The following is a 23652-nucleotide window of genomic DNA, read 5'->3' on the forward strand; positions in this document are numbered from 1 at the left end:
TCTACTCATGCCGCCATCTTGGCTCCCCTCCAACCTGCTTTTAATACCCTCAATTGTGCTCTTCAATGATTGGATCTCTGACCCGAATTCATTCCTGAGTTCTTGGATATCTTTCCTTACCTCCATTGGCATGTTGATGATTTTTATTTTGAACTCCCTTTCAGGAAGAGTCACCAGGTTCCTTTGGAATTTTGTATTTGTATATGGCGCCCTCTAGTGTCCAGAAGCTCTATTCTGGAGCTGCTCAGCCCCTGAAGCAATGTTGGAGGTCACAGGGGTGCGGTATTGGTGCCTGGGGGGAGGGAAGAGCTGTTTCCTGCTTCCCGGCTGCTATGCCTGTCTCCACTGCCTGAACCAGTGGGGCAAGCACACAGGTATAAGCTTTTGTCCATGAGCAGCTGGCTATGGATCCCTGCTTTCCACAAGTGGCTAGAATCTCAGTCTCTCCAGGATTTCTGCCTGTATTAGCTTTCCAACCCTGTAATCACACGAGTATCATGAAAGCACCATGAAATGTAGGTTTGTGCTCCCAGAGTACATCTCCGGAGCTAGGTATTCAGCAGTCCCAGGCCTTCCACTCCCTCCCTGCTCCATTTCTCTTCCTCCCGTTGGTGAACTGGGGTGGGGGAAGGGCTCGGGTCCTGCCAGGCCACAGCTTTGGTACGTTACCCTGTTCCGTGAGGTCTGTTCCTTTCTCCAGCTGTATGCAGTTTGGCACCATCCACTTTCCTGTTGCTCTCTCAGGATTAGTTGCACCAACTATGTTTTCTAATTGCATACAGTTTTAGGAGGAAGCCTGTGTCTCTCCTCTCACTACGCCATCTTTAATACTCTTTTCTTATAATACTTGAATCATTGGACCCACATACAGTTTATTGCCACATCCATCATCCTCTTCTTTGTTTTGGGCCTTTGTAAAATATTCTTTTGCTTGTCCCCTATGATCATATAATCTCCTACCTTCGTGCACATGCTCTTTGAGTTACTGAAGAATTTCATACCTTCTTCACAGACATTCTCACTAGTTCATATCTTCAGTTTTCCTAATGTCTGTGGCTATAGTCATTCATTTATTCAATTTAAAATGCATTTATTGTATATTCCTACCAGGGGTCAGGCACTTGGTAAACAGATGCTCAGACTTGGTTTCTTCTGTTTCACAGTGCTCTTCACCTACCACCTTATGAGGTAGGTACTCTTGTTTTCCCTCAACAAAAAAATCTCTTATTGATTGTTTCCTTCTCACGTTAATATGCTCTTTGGATCTAAAGAAGATCCCTTTCATTCTCCCAAGCCATGGTGCCTGTTGCTAGTTGCCCCTTCTTTCCTATTAAACTTCTTCAGAGCAAGGCCAAAAATATCAGCAAAAAAGTATTTTGGAACATTCCACCCTTCTGTCTTCACTGCACATGTTTCTTAGGCTGTTGTGCCTAAAAGTTGCAAGAGAAAATTGCAGGAGAGTCGTCTCTAACACAGCTGGACTCTCAGTGCCTCCGGGCAGGTTTTTGTGTGCCTGGTAGGCTCCTGCTCCCCTTTCCTGCATGAGCTTTTCCACACTTTAATCACTGTCCTTAAGCTCAGTGTTGAGCATTCTCTTATCTCTCTTTCTTCAAGAAACCTAACTGCTTCTTCACTGAAAAACTATGTTATCTTGTATCAGTTCCTTCAGCTTTCTTCCCTTTCAGTTATACTCTTCAACCTGTATTTTTGTTCATTCTCAACTCCTCCCCTCAAGTCTCGGAAGGGAGATAGATGTTCCTTTTCCTGTCTTCCCTGTCATAAGTGATTACCATGCTATCTCCCTTCATAACCCCAGATCATCAAAGAATGGTCTGTCTCTCCTTTATTAAAACATGACTTTTCTTTAGAGGAGGCATCAAGTCTCTTTGTAGTGATCTGTGCCAGTGCAGCCCAAATAGTATCCCAACAATGCTGAATGAATGATTTAATAGACTCTTTCATTTGTTTTCTCACCTTTAAGATGGGAACTGTAGCATCTTTCTCACAGATTAATTGTGAGGATTTTTTTTAATGTGAGAAAGTGCTTTCTAATAAAGTGACATCACTGAAAAATAATTTTCTAGTCATAAAGTTAGAGTTTTGAACTAAAAAGTAATATGTTTTATTTAGGACAGTTATTTTCCAACTCTCAGAGACTCTCCAGGACTCAGGAGGCCTAGGAGTGGAGTAGGTATCTTTAAAGATCTCCCTCTGTGGTCATTTAGAGCAGTTAATATGTATAAATGATTTTATGTAAAAAAAGTTCTATTAATTATTGCTTTACAATCACTAGTCATTAATCCAGCCTTTTTATAATTGAGGAGAATCCTTCTTGCCCAAATTGATACAAATAATAGGAAATTGAGAATTGATTCTGTAGTTGCCTTAACTCCTAATCCAGAGCTTTTGATACTAGAAAGCATTTCTTTTTTTTTAAGTCAGTTTTAAGTTGAAAATGTTATTAACTAAAACTTTCTGAGTTCCCTTCATTTACTACTTGCAATAATTGAGAAAGGAATGGACCCAAATTTGCTCTTTAAATGAAAAAGGTTACTGCAAAGCAAATGAATAAAGACTTCAAAGGGGAATTTCTACCTACTTTAAGAAAATAAAAGATTCCTTAAGAGATACTTTTCTGTGAATGCAAGCCATCATTGCTAAGAGGTATGCGTTCACTGATTGAAAGTCATGCTTACCAAAAGTTGCTCTTAATCGATCAAATTTAGCCTCTTCTATTTGTCCTGTCCTCTTGAAATTAATCGTGAAAAATTATTTTTCCTTTGTCCAATTTATTAATAGTACAGAAAGTTGCTTTTCAGATTAGTAATTACAACTTGTTGAATATCTGCTTTGTGTTAGGCTCTATTTTAGTTACTTTGAGCTAAAATTATCTCATGCCCTTAACAACAGTCTTTAGATGTTGTTAGATCTCTCTGCATTCACAAAGACCTCAAGATATGTATACTATTACATTTTCATCTAGGAAAGGGCAGAGCTGAGATTCAGATCCCAGGTGTGTTTTAACTAAGACATTGATGTTCTTTTTATTATACCACACTGCCTAATTGTATTCTGTTAAGAATTTACTAGATTCTGCAATACTTACGTTCTTAATAAGAATATATTGGAAAACGAATCCTAAGGTTGTTATTTAAATTATCAGCCAGGGGCAGAACCCAGGGGCCCTGAAGCTTTATACATTGCACTATGCATTTCATTAAATAATTCAAAATTAGTTTCCTGGCCTTTGAAGGAGCTTTTACAAACTTTAAATGTCACTAAATTCAAGGCAAATATACCTCTCATAAGATAATAAAAGTTATAATAACTTGGGACAATTTAAGTATATGTTCAATAAAAATTGAATGTATATATATATATATATATATATGTTTTTAAAGAAAAATCAGTGTGTATTGACTTGAATAAAGCAGTCAAAATCTTATAAGAAAGACATTAGTTGACATATTTATGAGTTAACAAATTATAAGACTGATAGCACACATTTTATGACTTTTTCAGTTAATAGAAATTTATCTTGTTAAATATATGCTTAGAAGTCATTCCTTGAAGTTAACATGTTTAAATACTTTAATACAATCTTTAATTTTTTTTGTCTGTGAGAATATGCTAAGGAGTAGGTTAAACAGTAAAATGAATTTTGAAACAAAGATCAGATACTTTAAAATAATTACTTTTTCTTAGGGTTTATGCAAATGAGACATGAAAGAAGTATGTTCTTTTGTGAACACTATCATTAGCCAAATGAAAAGTAGCATTTGCTGCTGTTTGTATTTATATTTTTTGTTTTTAAAAGCTAAAGGGCACTTTAGAAATAATCTGTTTTGATCTTATTTAATAGATGAGGAAACTGACAGCAAGAGAGGGGTGATTTAGCCAAGGGATAGTCTCATGACTTGAATTTATGGAAGAACCATGACTTAGAAGTCTGGTTTCTGATTAAAAGGTCTTTTCTCTAAACTAAGGTGAATTAAGCATCTACCTATAATAATTCAGTGTTAACATCACCTTATTCAATTATGAAATGATTTCTTAATATTGAACATCCAGGTGATCTGAGGTGACATTGATCTCATCAAAGGACACTTAACTTAGGACACTCAGTTGCTTTAACTAGCTGTGTGATCTTGGGTAAGCAACTGAGCTGTAGTTTCCTCACTTGCGAATTGAAGAGATTTTAAGTTGGGGTTATCTTAGGCCTAGTCCAACTCCAAAAATTTGAGTAAAGACAGGATAAGGCCAGGAACGGAGCAGTGGTGTGTTCTCCTGTGGCCTGAAATATTTTGTGTGACTTTGCATAAGTCACCAGTCTTTTCAGCCTTAGAATTTTCCTTAAAATAGGGATGGTATATTTCATTGATGATGGCTAATTCCTAATATGAAGCAGTGGGAAAGTTAACTGTTATTGCATACTTTTATGTGAATTGGTAGTTTTACAGAAATTTAGAATAGATTTGATATCAAATTTTATAATACAGGCATATTGCAGACTTGGAAATGCTGCTAGTTTGGTCCCAGACCACCTCAATAAAGCAAATATCACAAGAAAGTCAAATGAATTTTTTGGTTTCCCAGTGAATATAATAAAGTTACATTTATACTATACCTAGTTTTTCAGTGTGAATATTATTATGTCTAAAGAAGTGATGTACACACCTTAATTTAAAAATACTGTAAAAAAATGCTGACCATAATTTTACCTTAGAGTGAATGTAATCTTTTTGGAGATGGAGGGTCTTGTCTCGATGTTGATGGTTGCTGTCCTGAACCAGGGTATGGTTGCTGATGGTTGGGGTGGCTGTGGCAATTTCTTAAAATAAGAAAATGAAGTTTGCCATATTGGTTGACTTTTCCTCTCGCAGTCTCTCTGTAGCAAGTGATGCTGTTTAATACCATTTTTGCCCACAGTAGAACTTCTTTCAAAATTGGCCAGTCCTCTCAAATGCTGCTTTTATTGACTGAAGCTTATATAATTTAAATCTTTTGGTTTAATTTCAACACCCTTCATAGCATCTTCACCAGCAGTAGATGCCATCTCTAGAAACTACTGTCTTTGGTCATACATAAGAAGCATCTCCCATCTGTTCAAGACTTATCATGAGATGGAGCAGTTCAGTCATGTCTTCAGTCTCCACTTCTACATCTAGTTGTCTTTGCTATCTCCACCACATCTGTATTTAGTTCCTCCACAGAAGTCTTGGACTCCTTAAAGTCATCTGTGATGTCTAGGTAACTTCCAAACTCCTGTACTTGTCAATATTTTGACCTCTTCCCTGAATCACAAATGTTAATGGCATCTGGAATAGTGAATCCTTTCTGGAAGGTTTCCGTTTACTTTGTCCAGATCTAGCAGAGGAATCAGAATTATGGCAGCAGTAGCCTTGTGAGATATGTTTCTTAAATAATTGGACTTGAAAGTCTAAATTACTCCTTGATCCATGGGCTGCAGAATGGATGTTGTGTCAGCAGGCATGAAATCAGCATTAATCTCTTACCTTAGAATGCCTCCAGCAGAGCTCTTGGATGACCAGGTACATTGTCAACGGAGAGTAGTATTTTGAAAGTAATCTCTTCTCTGAGCAGTAGGTCTCATAATGGGCTTGAAATATTCAGTGAACCATGTTGTAAACAAATGTGCTGTCATCAGATTTTGTTCCATTTATAGAGCACAGGCAGAGTTGATTTAGCATAATCTTCAGGTCCCTAGGATTTTTGGAATGGCAAATGAGCATTGGCTTCATCTTAAAGTTACCAGTTGCCTTAGACTCTAACAAGAGAATCAGTCTGTCCTTTAAAGCTTTGAAGTTGGGCGTTGACTTCTCTCTAGCTATGAAAATCCTAGATGACATTTTCTTCCGATAGAAGACTGTTCCCTCTGCACTGAAAATGTGTTGCAGTTATTAACTTCACTGGATATTCTGGGTAACCTGCTATAGTTTTTACATCAGCATTTGATGCTTCACCTTACACTTTGATGTTATGGAGATGGCCTCCTTCCTTAAACGTCATGAACCAACCTCTGCTATCTTCCAGCTTTTCTTCTGCATCTTGCTCACCTATCTCATCCTTTATAGAATTGGAGTTAAGGCATTGCTCTGGATTAGGCTTTTGGCTTAAGGGAATGGTGTGGTTGGTTTGATCTTCTCTGTATTAGTAATAATGTAGTTTTGTTTTCTTATTGTTCATGTGTTCAGTGGAGCAGCACTTTTAATTTCTTTCAAGAATTTTTCCTTTGTGCTCACAACTTGGTTAATTGGCACAAGAGGCCTTGCTTTCAGCCTCTCTTGGCTTTTGACATGTCTTCCTCAGACTAAGCTTAGTCAGTTCCAGTGAGAGACACGCTGCTCTTCCTTTCACTTGAACACTTAGAGGCCATTGTGGGTTATTAATAGATATAATTTTGATATTGTTGTCTCAAGGAATAGGGAGTCACAAGGAGAGGTGGAGAGAGAGACAGACAGACATGGGGGAATGGCTGGTTGGAGTGGTTAGAATACACACATTTATGGATTAAATCCGACATCTTATGTGGTCATGATTCATGATGCCCTGAAACAATTACAAAGTAACATAAAAAAAAATACCACTAATCATAGATGACTATAACAGTAATGAAAGTGTTTGAAATATTATGAGAATTACCAAAAGGTGACACAGACACAAAATGAGCACATGCTGTGGTAAAAATGTGCTGGTAGATTTGATTAGTGCAGGGTTGCCATAAACCTTCAATTGTAAAAAATACACGATCTGTGAAATGCAATAAAGCAGAAGGTTTGCCTGTAATTTTATGTGATAGGCGTTTTGCTGTAATATGCATTTGGTTATATATAGTTAGATTCATTGAAAGACAAAGCTAAGACAGTTTATCATTTCCCTTTTTGTTCCTCTTCCTTTGGATTGTATAGTTGATTCTCATGTAAACTAATTTGTTACTGTCTTACAGTTTATAGAGCTTTTATACTTGATCAGACTTGTGGAAAAACTGGGCGTACTCCATTAAAAAAAAACAAACCTTAGTGACTTAAGCTAAAGAGAAGAAAGTGTTGTCACTTGATTACAATTAAATAATTGCATGCAATTAAAGTATTTTCTCTCTGTAATAGTACTACTATTACTACTTGAAATTCCATCTAAAATATCTGATTCCTGCTTTTCTATTCTATTTCCCAGATGAACATTTAAGTTAGTTTTATACACATGACTCTTTAGTAGTAGTGTTTGGGATTTAATAGTATATTGGGGAATACAGCAAATATTTTTATTATTTTTAAAGTGATGATCTTATAGATGTAATGACTAATTTTCTTAATAGGGAGGGTCTGTAATGATGATGTTTGAAGATGTCTAGTCAGGATGGATGTGGTATTCTCTGGATAACATACTTCAGGTAGCCAGGGACAGTCTTCTGTTTACCAGCAAACCGCACCCGTGGGACAGCAGCACACCTCTCGCCTCAGTGAGAGTGGCCCTGATTGCACCTTACTTCTGGTCATCGTCAGACTATGAAATGTTACACATATATTTTTTCATATATGCAAAAATAAGTCAGAGAGACATAGTTGAAATATTGTTATTAGTACTCTTACATTACTTGTGACTTAAGTGGACTTTAATAAGGTAACCTGGAGGATTCACCTGTGTTTGAAAAAAATGTTTCAAAGTTTTCAGACTGATTTTCAAATAGCGTACTCATGCTGAAGACTGAAATGCAGATTATAATATAACCTTCTAGTGATGATTTAGTCTTCTCATTATAAATGTTACTATTCTAAAATTTAATGTTATTAGAGGCCAGTTGAATGTATATCAGACTTAGTTTGTGGCTTCACAGAATTGTCCTAGGCTACCATGCATTTCTAATTGATACCTTTTTCTGTCCTTCCTTAACATCAGTTACTACTTTTGGCAGCACAGTTCACTCCCATTTGATAGCCTCTGTAACCAGTTACCTCAGAAACCAGTTGCCCAAACTGTCAGTGGCCTTAGCTTTCCATTCACGTTTAAGCCATTAAGTAAGGCTGTATAATAAAGAAAGCTCTTCTGTGTAATAAAGAAAGAAACACATCTATTGAGCAAGTGCTGTGTACCAGGTGCTCTCACAGACTTTATTAATTGCCACACAATACACAATCGGTTTCCATTTCTTCTGCCACTAGCAGATAAGGAAAGTGAAGTTTGGAAAGTTAAATAACTTGTTCAAAGTCTGAGTGTGTCTCACTGGGTTGTTTTCCTCAAAGCTTGAATCTTTGACTATATTTTTGATGGTTCAGATCACTTAAAGATTAACTGGTGAATGAATGGGATTGTTGTAGATGTCATAGATCATTTCATAGTTATTGGTCATCAAATAAGATTCATTATTAACTGTACATGGACTGCATTGAAATTACATTTTTTGAGTGCCTTCTGGGCAGTGTGCCATGTGTTATAAAGGATGTAATACAGTAAAGGAAGAGAGACTTTATATTACTCTGGAGTGCTTATAATCTGGGAGGGGGCTTCCTTGCATAATTTATGGCTTAGTTATGTCTGAGAAGAATACTGTCATTCCTCAGATACTTGTACCAAAGCACCTTTTTTTTTGAGGCTGAAGCTTAAAATTAACATCAAGCATTTTTCATTGTTTATTTTTTCGAGCTGTGTCATTCTGAATTGCCTGGAATTTCAAATTCTCACCCTTTTCTCCCACCCACCCTGTTCTAAATTTCTTGTAAAAAATTATTCACAGGGAACTGAAGATTTCTTGTCCTTTGTATGTAGTGGATGTGAAGGAGACAGTGGCCTTCATTTTAGTTTTAATTGGCTCATGCTGTAGTTCTCTCCAACTCTTAATTATTACCGAACCTTCAAGATGTGTAAGTATATAACAGACTGACATCCTTTCAAATTCAGGGATTTTGAAGATTATATTTTTTTTATCATTTGAAGTAATGATGAAAAACCAGAGAGATGTTAAAGAAAATAAAGACCTTTAGCCATTTTTTTATTGATACTTACTGGGAATTGTAATCCCAGTTTGGGGAGATATGAGGAAAGTGATTACTTTTTAAAGTGATTTGGTTTACAGTCTCACTAAACCATAAGCATTTAAGAATACTTATATTGTTCCTTTAAGATAGAGCTTTTGTTTCTTCTCTTGCTAAATGAATTTACCGTGCTTGCTGATAGTTTGTAACTTGAGCTTCTTGGGGAAGGGTACTATATATACTTAATAATTAGCAAACATTAAATGTGTGTGTAAGTAGGTGTGCATTTTATAATTTTATTGTTGTGCTGAATTGAAGCATTGTTACCAGATCCCTTCCTGAGTGTATTTGCAGTTATTGCAGCCTAAGTAAATCAGTTTCATCAATTGGATTAAAATCCTGCTTGAATAATTTGGAATATTACTTTAAAAGACTGTTTTTAAAAGTGGACATAGTGTTAGACTGGTGTTTTTATGGTGTAACATATTGATGAAATTAGAGTTTACCTTAGTCCTTTTAACTCACTTTGGCAGTTAATGGGTTCTTATTCAAGAATGGGTGAGAAATTAGAGTTCATCAGTAACATAATTATTTTGCCACTGTTGTTGACACATTCATTTGATGGCCAACACCAAAGCATGTATATGTAGGTATCTGTACTTGAAGCCATTTCCTTTGGCACATATTTTTCAGACTTGTTTGATTTAGGGAAAGATCACAGCTTATGGATTTTTTCCCGGAGGGCCTTTCCAGCCACTGTTTTTCTACTAACTAACACTTATGAAGAAAATTAATGATTGAGCAGCCTTCTGAGGCATTTAGTTAGGTGAATGGAAAAGTCTGACAATACTGCAGTTGACCCTTCAACAATGTTGGGGTTGAAGAGCCAAATAAATCCTTGCACATTCAAAAATCCAAATAACTCTTGACTCCCTCCCCCTAAAACTTAACTTCTAAAATAGCTTGTTGTTGACCACAAACCTTACTGATAAAATAAAGTCAGTTAACACATCTTTGGTATGTCATATGTATTATATGCTGCATTCTCACAATAAGATATACTAGAGAAGAGAAAATGTTTTTTTCAAATTGCCACAAATCTCAAAAATTTTTTCTAATGTATTTATTGAAAACAACCTGCAGATAGGACCTTTGCAGTTCAAACTCATGTTGTTCAAGGGTCAGCTGTACTCATGAAATTTGAGGGCCTTGCATGCACATTATTGTACTTTATTTCTATTTGAAAAAGACATTTATGTTAAAATTACATTAATTGCTGTAGATAAGCACATTAAAATATTTTTCCATATCACCTGCTTAGTAATTCATATGTTTATGTTTTCAAAATTGCATTGGTGTTACAGGTAAAACAATACTCACCAGACATTTGTTTATGGTCTTCTAAGTGTCATTGAAGAAAAAGGCATAATCCCTTAGCTATTTTATAATAGTCTAGTGAAAGAAAAGATGCACAAGTAGGTAATCATGAAGCAGTATGTGGGAGTGTAGTGAGAGATGCAATTTGAGTATTATGAGAGAGCTTAGGAGTACTTAGCTTTGCTTGAGGAGGCCAGGGAAGAATTCCTGGAGAATATGACACCTGAGCTGTGTTCAGAGGATATGGGAAGAATCAGATAAAGAAAAGGCAGAAGAGGGGGACATAAAGAAAACATGGGAGGGAGGTGTGACAGTGGACAGGAATTACCATTGGTTTAATGTTGTTAGGGAATAAGTGTAAGATAATAGTAGTGAGTTAAAGATGAAGTTAGAGAAATAGGCATAGACTAGATCTTGAAGGGTGTTACGTTCCCGTTTAAAGTGTACCCCCCATCTCTGTCATTACTGAGAGCTGAGTTTTGAACAGGGGTGTGATGCTCATGTTTATTTTAATGGTGATTTTGAGGAAGATAGATCCAAGAGATTACTAGAGATCATGATAGTTGGAACCCTGTTGTAGTGATCTAGAGTAAAATTTTAGGATAATAGTATTCAGGGTGAAAGACTGTGAGCGTATTTGGGAAATAGTTTGGCTCTGGTGTTAGCACTTGATTGGATGAGAAAGGAATGAGAGAAGAAGAAAAGTTAAGGTTTATGCTTGTAGCTTGTATAACTAGGTGGTTTGTGTTGCTACTGCTGAACTGGAGAATCTAGGCAGATGTGGGGAGTTTAGAGTGTGAATTTACCAGGGATTTTGTACATGATAAGTTTGATCTCTGTCTGGAGCATTTGGTTGGAGGTTTCTAGTAGGTAGTTGAAGGCAGTAGTTTTAGACTTTGAGGGAACAGCTAGGCTGGCAATAAAGATTTGGGAGCAGTTAACAATATAAGCCAGTAATTATCTTCTTTGAGAAGTGGGCCAAACCTCTTGGGAAATCTGATAAGAGCTAGGGACCCAGCATCCAGAAAAGACATGCACACACATTGTATTTGCAAAATTTTATGTACAGTTTTAGAAGGCTTTTGCCAGTCCAGAGTTTTGTAAGTTTTAGAACCCTAGATGTGTGGGTAGTAGTTGTAGTAACCATGATAATGAATGAAAATGCATAGGGACCCAGTGTAGGGTAAAAAGAGCCAAGGAGAGAGCATTGGGGGTTAAAATGACTTAAGCATTGGAAGAATAGGAGGCATGAGTAGGGGAATACTGTTTCTGACAGAAGGCTATATTATACTGACTTGCATTTAGTATAATTATATTTTTAAGGTACTTTGGTTTTGGTGTGTATCTGTTTAGTTGCTAAACTTGAAAAGCTCTATTTCTTTCTGACATTTGATGCCCACAGATGAGAGTTTAAGATTCTATCATTGAACACTTTTAAGTCAACATGTGAGGGATTGTACTGTGCACAGGGCCAGGCTGAATTCTACTGACTTTTTCATTTAATCTTCATGACAGTATTAAATCCACTTTACAGGTGAGGAAATTAAAGGCTTAGTCGGGAATAATAGGCCCAAGGTCACATGACTTGTGAGTTGAGCAAAGCCATGACACAAATCCAGGCCTGTCAGACAGCAAAACCCATGTTCTCTGCTGATACACCATACTGTTTACCAAGATAATCACACTAACATTGTGATACTACTTTACCATATTAGCAGGTTAGTTATCTCTGGAGTTTATAGTCCACGTTAATGTTGCTCTTTCTTTGACGTCTTTCTAAATATTCTGCTTTATATGTTGTTACTTAACATCAAGGGATGGTGTCCTAGTCTGCTTTTTTATACCCTCTGCATATGCTGTCAGCAAATTAAAACCACATTGCACACACATGGACTGTTTGAGGCCATCATCATGTGGGCTTGTCTCTTTTGTAAAGAGTTATAAGTAGCCGCATATTATTTACATTTCATATGGTTGGCATCATATGTATCAGGATATCTGATAAAAGTAGTTTAGATGTAAGGGTAAATTCTCTTAAAGCCACTTCAGAAAAGTCTCTGTTAGACCTGGGATTGAGTAACAGGCAAGAAGTTCTGTTAAAGAATTTACTTTTAAGCTCTCCAGAAAAGATAAGTATTAGAAGACTCAGTTTGAGTCATCTGCTTAAGAATCCTCTTAATTGAGAGTTAAGCTGGTATTTTATTGCTAGAGTGACTAAAAGAACTATTCTGCCTATTTACACCTTCCTCTTTCACATTCATACTCATTAGACATGACTTGCAGATAATTTTTTTTAAACCACTTTATTGGGGTATAACTGATACACAAAAAGCTGTACATATTTAATGTATGCAACATGAAGAATTTGGAGCTAAGTATTCACCTGTGAAACTTCACCAAAATCTATGCAATAAACATACCCATCACCTCCAAAAGGTTTTTTTCCTATCCTTTTTGGAGAGGATTCTACTAGCTCAGTTATTTCTGTCCTGTTCAGGTCAGAAGTATGTGTGAAGCACATGGGTAATTGTTGCAATGTTTCCCAGGTTGTGAATGCAAAACTGGTAGGTTTTGTATGACATAAAAAGACCTCCTTAGAAATAATTATTAAGTCAACAAGTGTAAATGCCTGTTATATTCCAGGTATTATTTTTGTAGCTGAGGGATTGAGCATTTAAAATCCTTGCCTTAATGGAGCTGACATTTGGCAGGGAGGAGGGAGGTCAAGGAAAAAAAATAAGGAATGTGGGGTTGGGATTTGGTGGTGGTACTTGGAGGAGGTTGCTATTTTAAATAGAGTGGACAGTTAAAGCTTCAATTTAAGGTGACAGTAGAAGCAGTTTTGAGGTTGATAAGTGAATGAGCCCTTCAGATATATGGATAAAGAACGTTCCAGACAGAGTAGCACATGCAAACGCCTTGAAGCGAACTTGTTTAGACATATTCCAAGGAACAGCAAGAAGGCCCGTGTGGCTGGAGCAGAGTGAGCAATGCGAAAGATTAGATGAAGTCAGAGTATCAGATTGAATAAGTCTTGATAGGAAGGACAAGGCCTTTGACTTAACTCTCTAACAGAAGTGAAAAGTCATGAGGGTTGCGAGCAATATTATGACATGATTTGGTTTATGCTTTCAGAGGGTCACTCTGGTTCTCTTTGATAGTGCGCCAAGAGCAGAAACAGACTGGTTCAGAGGCTACTGAAATAACCTGAGAGATGGACTAAGCTAGTAGTAGTGGAATAGTGAGAAGGAGTCAGATTCTGGGTACATTTTAAAAATAGAGACAACAGAATTTCCTGCTCGATTAGAGGTGAAATGAGGGAGTAAAGAGGATTACAACCTTTTTGGCCTCAGCAACTGGAAGGATGAAGTAGACATTTGCTCAGTTGGAGAAGACTTCAGGGGAAGCTTATTTAGGGGGAAAGAGTTAAGATTTCTGTTTTAGACTTAAAATTTGAGATACCTAGTAGGCATTCAAGTAGAAATATTGAGTAGGTAGCTGAATATATGACTCTGGTATTAAGAAAAGAGGGCCAAACAGGTTATAAAAATTTTGAGGTTAACATAAAGCCATTGAGAATAGCAACTTCACCTAAAAACTTAGTGTGGATAGATAAGAGGCTCAGAACCTGAGCCTTAGTTAGGGTTGAAGCTTGTGCTTTGGTGATGAGTAAGAACCAGTAAGCAAACTGACAGAAGGTGGTAGAATAGGACGAAGAACAAAAGATTGTAGTGCTTGAGGAATTGAGGAGGAATCTGTTTGAAGGAGTACGAATGATCAGCTTTTTCAGTACTAACATATAGGTCAAGTAAGAGGAGAACTAACACTTTGACCTTGAACTTTAGCAGTTTGGAATTCAGTGGTGATCAAGAGTAGTGTCAGTGAAATGGTAGAGATGAAAACCTTATTGGAATGGATTCAAGATAAAATGAGAAAAATGGTACTTGGAGACAGTCAATGTGGAAATTCTCTCCTCCCTCACCCCTTGATTTTGTTGTAAATGGAAAAAACAAATTAGGTGGTGCTGAAAAATGTGTGGAGTTGTATTTGTTTGTCCCTAAGATGGGAAACTGATGGTTTTGAATGTGATGGAAATTATCCAGCAGAGAAAAAAAATTTCATGGTACTGGGAAGAGAGATTGCTAAGGGGAGGTCCTTGCATAGGTGAGTGGAATGGAACTAAAGCTTGTTAAACTTCATTCTGTAGAGGTCCTGGGGTTCTTGCTAATGTGAAGATTATGGTTCTTTAGGTTGAGGATAAGGTCTGAAATTCTGCTTTTCCAACAAGTTCCTAGATGATGCCTATGTTTCTGGCCCCTTTGCTCTAATTTGAGGATAAGAATTTGGCACAGAACTACCAGATTATATTGGTATACAGTCAGGTTAGTGGATATGGTTGGAGTCCGTGAAGTATCTTGTCAGGTTATTACTGTATTCTTGCTGGAATTGGAACAAGTCATTATCCTAGAGTGAAGATGGAGGAGATGTTGTAAAATCATCTCGGAGTGTAGAGTCAGTGGACTGGAAAAGTAGGATTGAGATTGCATGAAGGGCCCACTTACGGATAGTGGTTACGAATTTAACATGAGAAAGACCAAATATGGATTATAAATATTATTCTTCATTTATTTTCAGCTATTACATAGGTGCATATGAGGAGTAGGTGGGCAGTTGGGATTTAGAATGGCAGTTGTGTCAGAGGGAGGAAGAGAGGGGCATGTGATTTATAGGTGTGTACAAGGTCCTTACAAATGACTGACCGTGGAATCTAACAGGGAAAGAAGGGGAAAATAGAGAATGCTGGGTTAAAAAAGGAAAATGTATGTATTTTGTTGTTCTGGTTTGATTTTTTTTGCTTTTGTTTCTTTTGTTTTTAATTGCAGGTCTTTTCCCAGTCTTTAATTTACTAAAGAAATCTGTAAATCTTCAGGAGAGGAAAATTATTTTTATGTCCCCAATTCCTTTGATGAAGTAATCCTTTCTGTCTTAGTATCTATCTGAGCTTGTATTCTGCTAAACAAATTCAGGGAAAAAGATGTCTCACACTTTTGACTGAAGCAGTATTTAACATCAAGGTTTATAATTTTATTTAAAGGGGAAGGTTCTGATGTACACAAGAAAGAAGTGAAGTCTTAAAGGATTTTTAAAAAATTGCTTCTTTCAGCTCTAACATTTATTTTTAAATGTATCCTGTTATTTCTGCTAAAACAGATTGTTAACATCCTTATATATAAATCATGCAGATTTACAATCATAGCCGTATAATCATATTTACTATATGAACAAATATAGAAAGATTTTCAACCATTGGTATTCTTTTTTTTCTCTTTCTCTCTCTTGGATATTACAGATGACGATGGATGAAAAATATGTAAACAGCATTTGGGACCTTCTGAAAAATGCAATTCAAGAAATCCAGCGTAAGAATAACAGTGGCCTTAGTTTTGAGGAGCTCTATAGAAATGCTTACACAATGGTTTTGCATAAACATGGAGAAAAGCTCTACACTGGACTAAGAGAAGTTGTTACCGAACATCTCATAAATAAGGTATTCAACTTTAAAGGACTGTTGCTAATTATATTGAATCTAGAAAATCCTTTAATACTATATTTTATTTTGATGAGAAGTATTACTTTCAAAGGCTCTAGGAAGCCTATAGGAGTAATAATCAATTAATGGCTCTATTATAAAACCTCACTCAGAACTTTTAATCAGCTGAATCAGGATTTTTGATAATTGAGGGAAGATGAAGTTTGTGATCTATGATAAACATAATCATAAATAGGAAAGCAAACTTTCAGCAATTTACAAATGCTTGATCCATGTTAATTACGGATCCTTGTCTTTTCCCTTAAAAATCTTAATCAGCCCATTTTAGCGTTCTCTACTTTCTCTGTGTATTTGAAAATAATAAAACTACATTGTTTAAAAGATATTGTCTGACTTTTCACCAATTGAAATTGACTGTGTTCATTTTAGCTGAGTTTTAACTACAATAAATCTGAATATATTTATTTAAAGATAAATTAGTGTTGGGCTGTTAATATTATAAAATGGTTCTTTGGTTCCAAAAAGATTTATTTGTTTTTTTTACAACAAACTGTTTTTATAGAACGAACTTGCTTTTATAAAGCAAGACAAACATGTCTTGCTTTCAGATTGTAAGATAAAATGTAAAATACCACAGATAAAAACTTCTCAGTTACTTTGTGGTAGTAGAGTATTGGTTTTCTAAAATCTTAGTTTGAAAAAAATGGAAAAGTTTCATCAATAGTACAATAGTCTCATATTGTATATTCGCCAGTTAACGTTTTCCCACATGTTTGCCAATCTTTCTATTGGTATTTGTTATTACTGTTATTGCTGAATGATTAGAGAATAAGTTTTAGATTCATTCACACTCAAATACTTTGGAATATTTCTAAGAACAAGGAAGTTCTCTTAACCAAAGAACAATGTTCAAAATAAGGCAGTTTAACATTAATAATACTGTTATCTAATACAGTCCACATTGAGATTCATTAGCTGTCCGGTGTAGCAGTGATGTCCTTTACTGCAGTTTATTTTCTGATCCAGGATCCAATCCAGGATCACACACTCAATTCCTCAGCCTTTCTTTGTCTTTCAACACACTGACATTTTTGAAGAGTATAGGTCAGTTGTTTTGTAGTTTGTCCCTCAGTTTTTGGTTTGTCTGATTGTTTCCTCATGACTAGTTTCAGGTTATGCATTTTTGGCAGGAATAATACATAAGTGATGTTGTGTCCTCAGTGCATCACATCAGGAGGCACATGATGTCAGTTTATCCCATTATTGGTGATGTTAACTTTGATCACTTGGTGTCCGCCAGATTTCTCCACTGTGAAGGTACCTTTTTTCCCTTTGTAATTCATAAGTAATTTGTTCAGATATATTTTGAGACTGTGTACATATCCTGTTCCCCAAGAAACTTCATGTGATGGTTTTAGCATCCATTGATGATTCTTGCATGAATCATTATTGTTATGGTGGTTACAAAATGGTCACTTTTCTATTTCTGCTATTTCTTCTGTCATTCCTTTCTCTTAAGTGGGATTACATGAGCAGGTGTAACTAATATCTCATGAAGGAAGGTGATAGTATTCTTCATGCCGTTAGCAGTATTTTATTAAGTGCCTACTCTGCACAACTTCCTAGGAAAATACAGTGGATACAAAGAGATAAAGTACTTCCCCTGTCTAGGTTTGTTTTTGCTCTGATGTGAGAGATGGTAACACACATTGAGATACCAGTGTGAGCATTACATAATTAAATGGCAAATGAGTAATATAGGCAATAAATTATTTAGGAATTCAAATGAGGAAGAGAATTACCATAGGCTGTAAGATTTCTTGAGAAAAAATCAAATTGAACTGAGCTGTGAAAGATTTGGGATATAAGTGAACAACGTGGAAGGCATTTCAGGGTGTTAGATGTCACATGATTATATAGAAATAAATGGTACACTTAGGTGGTCTAAGTAGAGTTTGACTGAGGTATGTAATTTATGAGGTTTGTAGGTCATGTTGTGAAGTTGGTCGGGGAATGGACTGGAGAAAAACTTGAACTCTAAGCTAAGGAATTTGGACTTTATAGTGAAGGTTTATTGGAGGTTTTTATGGATTACAATATAACAGTATTTTAATATTAAGATGAGAGTAATGTAAATGTAGAATTGGGAAGATGTTTGGTAGAAACAGGAGAAGACCTAGAAGAATCTGAATAAAGTAATAGGCTAGAAATGAATGGATGATGTTAGAAATTCTGATGTAAGACTAGATAAAGTTTGGTTAGTGGGAGAATTATGGTGGAGGTTAGATTCATAACAGTTTTAGGACTAAAAAATATCTAGTTTCAGGTTATGCATTTTTGGCAGGAATAATACATAAGTGATGTTGTGTCCTCAGTGCATCACATCAGGAGGCACATGATGTCAGTGTGGAGTTAATAATGGAAAATTGATTTGGAATGGGTGGAGGAGATGACATTTTGTTCTAGATTATATTTGAAATTTTTGCAAGTACCTTGGAAGGTACCTTAGAAATCTGTTATTGAGGAAAATTGAGTGTGAGATCATAATAAGTTGCTTAAGTAGAAATGTCATATGTTTGGCCGTAATACAGGTTTAGAGCTAGGGCAGGAACTCAAAACTGGACATTAAGGTTTTGCATTTGGTAGCATATATTTAAGAGTAAATGTTGGAGTTTCAGAGAATAACAATCCCAGAGCCAGGGGATGAATCTTCAGAAACAGACTATGGTAAATAGGTGTGAGAAATGAAAAAGACTAATTTAAGAAGGTTGGCCCCTAAAAGAAAGAACAGAAGTAGAACGGAAGAGTTTTGCTTAAAGCTGGGCTACAGTTAGAAATTCTTGGATATGAAGAGAGTGTGGAATTGAGAACAGTAGAGAAGTAAAGGTTAGAAGAGAGTTGTGTTATTTACCAGAGGTGCTATAGGGAATGATAATAATGATCATAAGTAACTTTGATTCCATCTTGTTTTTTGTTGGGTTTGGGACTGGTCCTTTTACATGTGTTTCCTTATATTTTAATGGTCACAACCCAGTGAGCCAGGTGCTACTATTATCATCTTTTTTACAAGTGAAGCAACTGAGGCACAGAAAACTGATTTGTCCAGATGCATATAGCTAGTAAGTGGCCTACCTGGAACAGTGTTCAGGCTGTGTGGCTTCAAGCTGAATCCTTGACTTCTCTCTAGATCTCCTGAGGCATAGTGAGTGGATGGATCAGGATGCACTAAATATGCTGAAATTGTGGGTGCATGAGGACTTCAAGTTAATTGGCTCAGTGTTTGTAAAGCTATAGTCCTTTACATTCTAGGTCTTAACTTATTTGTAATTAAAATGAAGGAATTAGCAGTAGTATCTCCTGAGATTCTTTAGTCCTAAAACTGTTATGAATCTAATCATTAATCCATGCATCTTCTGAAAATCAGATGAAGAGATTTGGAGTAGCCCTTGTGAAGAATATACTGAGAAGTGTGAGGAGAAAAGATAGCTTCATAAGAGTTGGCCTGAATGTGTGCTTTGTCTTTCCTTCCTTTTTTAAAAATTATTTCGAGGCAGTGCTAGGTTGGGCACAGATGCAGAAAAATCATCTGTAGTTATGTGCTGTGGTTGAGAATTGCCTCGTTGAAAGAGTAAGGAGAGGAGGGAAGGGCAGAGTGTGAAGCCAGTGTTTAAGGGACTGAATTTTGGAGTCTGAAACGTGGTTAGGTAGAAATTGAAGTCATGTGGATAATAACTCTGTGGTAACTGTTAAGAGTTTCAGCATATTTTGTGGGTTGCTTAAAGTGGTCTCATATCTAAGGTTAACTGTCATTACTCCAGAGAACATGTATTCAGGTTAATTATGCTAAAGAAATTAAACATATATATGCTGAATTCTTAATTTTATTTCTCTTCTACAGGTATTAATGCTAGCATCTGAAAATGTTGATTTCTTTTTTCTTTCTTACTTTTGACCAGCTTAAACTAGTTAAATCTAAGAAATATACCAATATCAACATATCAAATGATTGAGTCAATTAAATTAAGTTTTTGAAGCTCTGCTAGTATCTGTGCTTTCATTTTCATGTTTTCCATTTATCTTATTTCTCTTATACTCTTATTTTATGAAACACTTTTAGTAACTGTACAGATACAGCACAACTATATAAAGGGGACAGCACCCAAAGAAGTTTACTGACAGGCAGGGCCATCGTACAGTAGCCCAACATGTTTGTTCCCCGATATATAGGAAGATTTGGTTTGTTTTACCAAATGGGACTTAAGAAGAAGTTCTGATAAAATATGCAGAAGTGTAGTTTGCATGGAAATTGATGTTGCTTGTCACTCCATTATACCTTCTGACTGGAAAGGAAGAGAATGGCTTAGGATTCTGTGCTATCAAAGTAAATAACTATCTTCAGTCTTAAAGCATATATTCCTTTTTGTGACTCTGAAAGCGTACTTCCTCGTCTGTTCATCACATTTATGTTCACTGTGCTTTTAGCAGTTAGCTGAACTACCTAACAATGTATGTATTTTTGAAAGCAAAGTTATTTCCTACTGAAGTGAATGAACCTTTTAGTGGTACGGCACAGACAGCCAGGACCTATCTTTTCACATTGAAGAAGTCAAAGAAAATAAAATTTTTACATGGAATCAAGGCTAGTTTATTATAGCTCATTAGTTCCCTGGTTTCAAGATGAGAATAGCGTAAATAGGAACATTTTGGTAGGGTGGAGTAGTACAGGCTACCAGAGAGAAAATGGAGAGTGCTTATTTGAGATGAAAGTAACTGATTATTGGCTGTGGAAATCAATTTCAAGATGAAGCAGGCATAGAAGAGCTAAATGCTATTTCTTTTACTTGGTAGTGTATTCTTCCTCCTTTAGATAGGAATTCAGTAAATCTGTGAAGACGACAAAGCAACATTTTGGGTGTGATGTGGCCTTTGTGCCTCACCATAAGAAAAATCTTATTTTAGTATATATGAAAACATTTGAGAATTCACAAGGATTATTGTTTTTTTCTTTAACATTTTTCTAAATAAAACAAATTTTAAAAGCATGGTTATCCTGGGGGTAAAAATCTCTGGTACTTTTCAATTTTAAGATTATTTGTCAAAGCCTCAAAAGTATTTTAAAAAGCCTCATACACAGAATTAATTCAACATTCAAAGGTATTTATTACTTGTCAGAATATGATTAGGTGTAAGAAATACATTGGTAAATCGAATGTTCCTGTTCTCTGTTCTTATGGAACAGTTAAACCCGTAAACGTTCAGTTATAAAATATAATGAAGAAAACAGGATATAGTGATAAAAATGATAGCTGCATAGACAAGAAAGGGCTTTTTCAGGAAGTGGTGATGTTTAAACAGGGACTTGAAGCATGAGAAGGTGCTCATGAGAAAAGTGGGTTGAAGAGCATTCAGGCAAAGAGAAAGGCTAATAGGACATTTTTTTCCTGTAAAAGACCAGATGGTATTTCCAGCTTTCTGAGCGATTCTCTGTCATAGCAACTGAACTCTCCTGTGCTGTAGAACAGCAACAAGACCACAAGGTAGTGGAGGGGAATGGCAGTTTTCCAGTACAGCTTTATTTTAAAAAGACAATAGAGTATTCTTTGTCAGTCCCTGGACAAGAGAAATTGGGGGTGGGGGGAAGGGAAGCCTGTTGTGAATGGGGAGTTAAGAGTTGGTAGTGGGGAAGAAAGGGACAATATGAAGTTGGAGAGAGAAGCAGAAGCTAAGTAGTGTCAGGCCTTAAAGATGGGATAGAGGCTTCATACTTAATTTATGTATATACTTTTAAGAAGACATTGACATGACCTGATATAGGTTTTTAAAATATTACTCTGGCTGCTATTGGTAAGTAAGTTAGAGGGCCCAAGACTTGAAGCAAGGGGGACAAGGAGGAGTAATCCAGAAAGGTGGGTGAGGGATAGTGGTGATTTTCACCAGTATGGTGACAGTGGGGAGAGAGAAAACTAAGATTTGCAGTGCATTTGGATGTAGAAAGATAGTACCTGCTGATAGAGTGATTGTAGGGAATGGGGAAGAGAGAAGAATCCAGGATGACTTCTAGGATTCTGGCTCTTGGACAACTAGGTATTTACATTTTTTTAATGTAAGATTTGGGGGTAGAAAAAGCTCCATATGGACAGTTTAATTTTAAGATGTCAGTGAAATTAGATATGCACATCTAGTTCTCTGAAAGTTTGGACTGGAAATGTAAATTGGAAATTGTGAGCGTATAGATGATACATAAAGCCTTGGAAGTAGATAAAATCACACAGTAAAAAGAAACAAGGATTCCACATGGCAACGTGAGGAATTTCAACATTCAGGTAGATTGAGAGTTGGGATGGAGACTGAAAGATGGCAAATCATTAGCGGTACTTTAAGACTCAACCTTAAATTATAAGTAATTTAATTTTGACATTTATTTAGCAGAGTTGTTTTCACAACCATTTTGTCTGTGTATGTTTAATGTTAAAAGGTAATTCAAAAAAATAGTGTAGTGCTAAATCTGTTGTTACTTGTGCAGGGTTAGGTAAGAGTGGAGCCATCTTTTTTTTTTCAGTTTTATTGACGTATAACTGACAGAACTTGTAAAACACTTAAAAGTGTTTTGTTTTGGAGCATCTTCTTTTAGAGGATTGCGATTTGGGATTGAAACTTGACAGGAAGTCTCTAAGCTTATAGTAAAGTAAGCAACATCTTCCTTTGTGACCCGCTATTGAGCCCTCCGTGTTTAATAGGAAGAAGTAACAGAAGCAGCTGCAGTGGGAAAAGTGCTGGGTCGAAGGTGGGGAGAGCGGGCTTTGAGACCCGGTTCTGCCGTGATCAATCTTGAACAAATTAATAGACTTCCCAGGACTTTAGAGTATTAATTTATAAAATGAGATGGGGACTGGTTTTGTTAGCCTGAATGAGCTTTGAAATTACATAACAAATATGTGTCATGATAATTTTGTGTTATTAAGACTTAGGAAGGTAATAGGTTTTATAGTTCACTGTTCTTTTTCTGTGCCACAGTGTGCATTTAGAATAAAAATATTTCCATATTTAGTTGTTTCTTAAAGTCAGAGGCAAAACTTTGGTTTTAATGTGGCAGGAATTTTATTATCCCATTTTTGTGATGCTTAGCAGGTTTCTTAGATTTGCCTTAAGCTTAAGTGCCCCTTCTCTTTCAAGTTACTACTGTAATATGGCCGCCTCATAAATGAGCTTATGAAAGCTGCTTGTTCTTTGAAAGTTTGTTTTCCTCTTAGAAACACAGCTGAACCAAGAAAGATGTTGACGTTTTATTTAACTCTACTATAAACAGCTCCTTACTGCTAAAAAGAACACTTACTCCAGGGTTTTCAAAGTCTTTCTATCATCCATATATCCTGTTCTTCAAATATCTTACTTTGACTGAATGGGAGAAAAGCAGAATAAGAGGAGCTTTCACCCTGCTCACTTTTTATTCTTTCAGAAAACTGCCAGTTGAGGACCTATAATGAGCCAGGTACTGGTCTAATAAGCATTTATCATCTATCCAAGATCCCTGCCTTTGCAGAACTTATGCTTTGGACTTACATACTTCGGTTTGTGCCTTGTGATCCTGATCAATTCTAAGCACTTTGTTTTACAAAAGGTAGGGAAAGTGAAGCTTTGAAGGGGAATAGTTTCAATTTTTAAATGACTTTATGGTTTGAATTTTTTTGTAAACTGAAGTCTTTTTGTAGAATAACACCCTACTGTTAATTTTTT

General features: G+C 36.1%; 1 protein-coding gene across 4 annotated transcripts in view; it reads left to right on the forward strand.

Moving 5' to 3' along the window:
* The window catches only part of CUL3 (cullin 3), a 106536-nt gene that overhangs the window by 25974 nt on the left and 56910 nt on the right, over window positions 1-23652 (forward strand). For 2 of the 4 annotated variants that reach the window (XM_036913750.2, XM_036913740.2), the window contains one exon: window positions 15718-15915. The exons of 1 other annotated variant lie outside the window; for it this stretch is intronic. In XM_036913750.2, the coding sequence (XP_036769645.1) occupies window positions 15718-15915 (198 nt within the window). Of the gene's footprint in view, window positions 1-7366; window positions 7481-15717; window positions 15916-23652 lie in introns of those variants that run through there. One more of the 4 variants, XM_036913729.2, reaches the window with a different exon arrangement.

Source organism: Manis pentadactyla, chromosome 6, assembly GCF_030020395.1.
Source record: "Manis pentadactyla isolate mManPen7 chromosome 6, mManPen7.hap1, whole genome shotgun sequence".
NCBI classification, from domain to species: Eukaryota; Metazoa; Chordata; class Mammalia; order Pholidota; family Manidae; genus Manis; species Manis pentadactyla.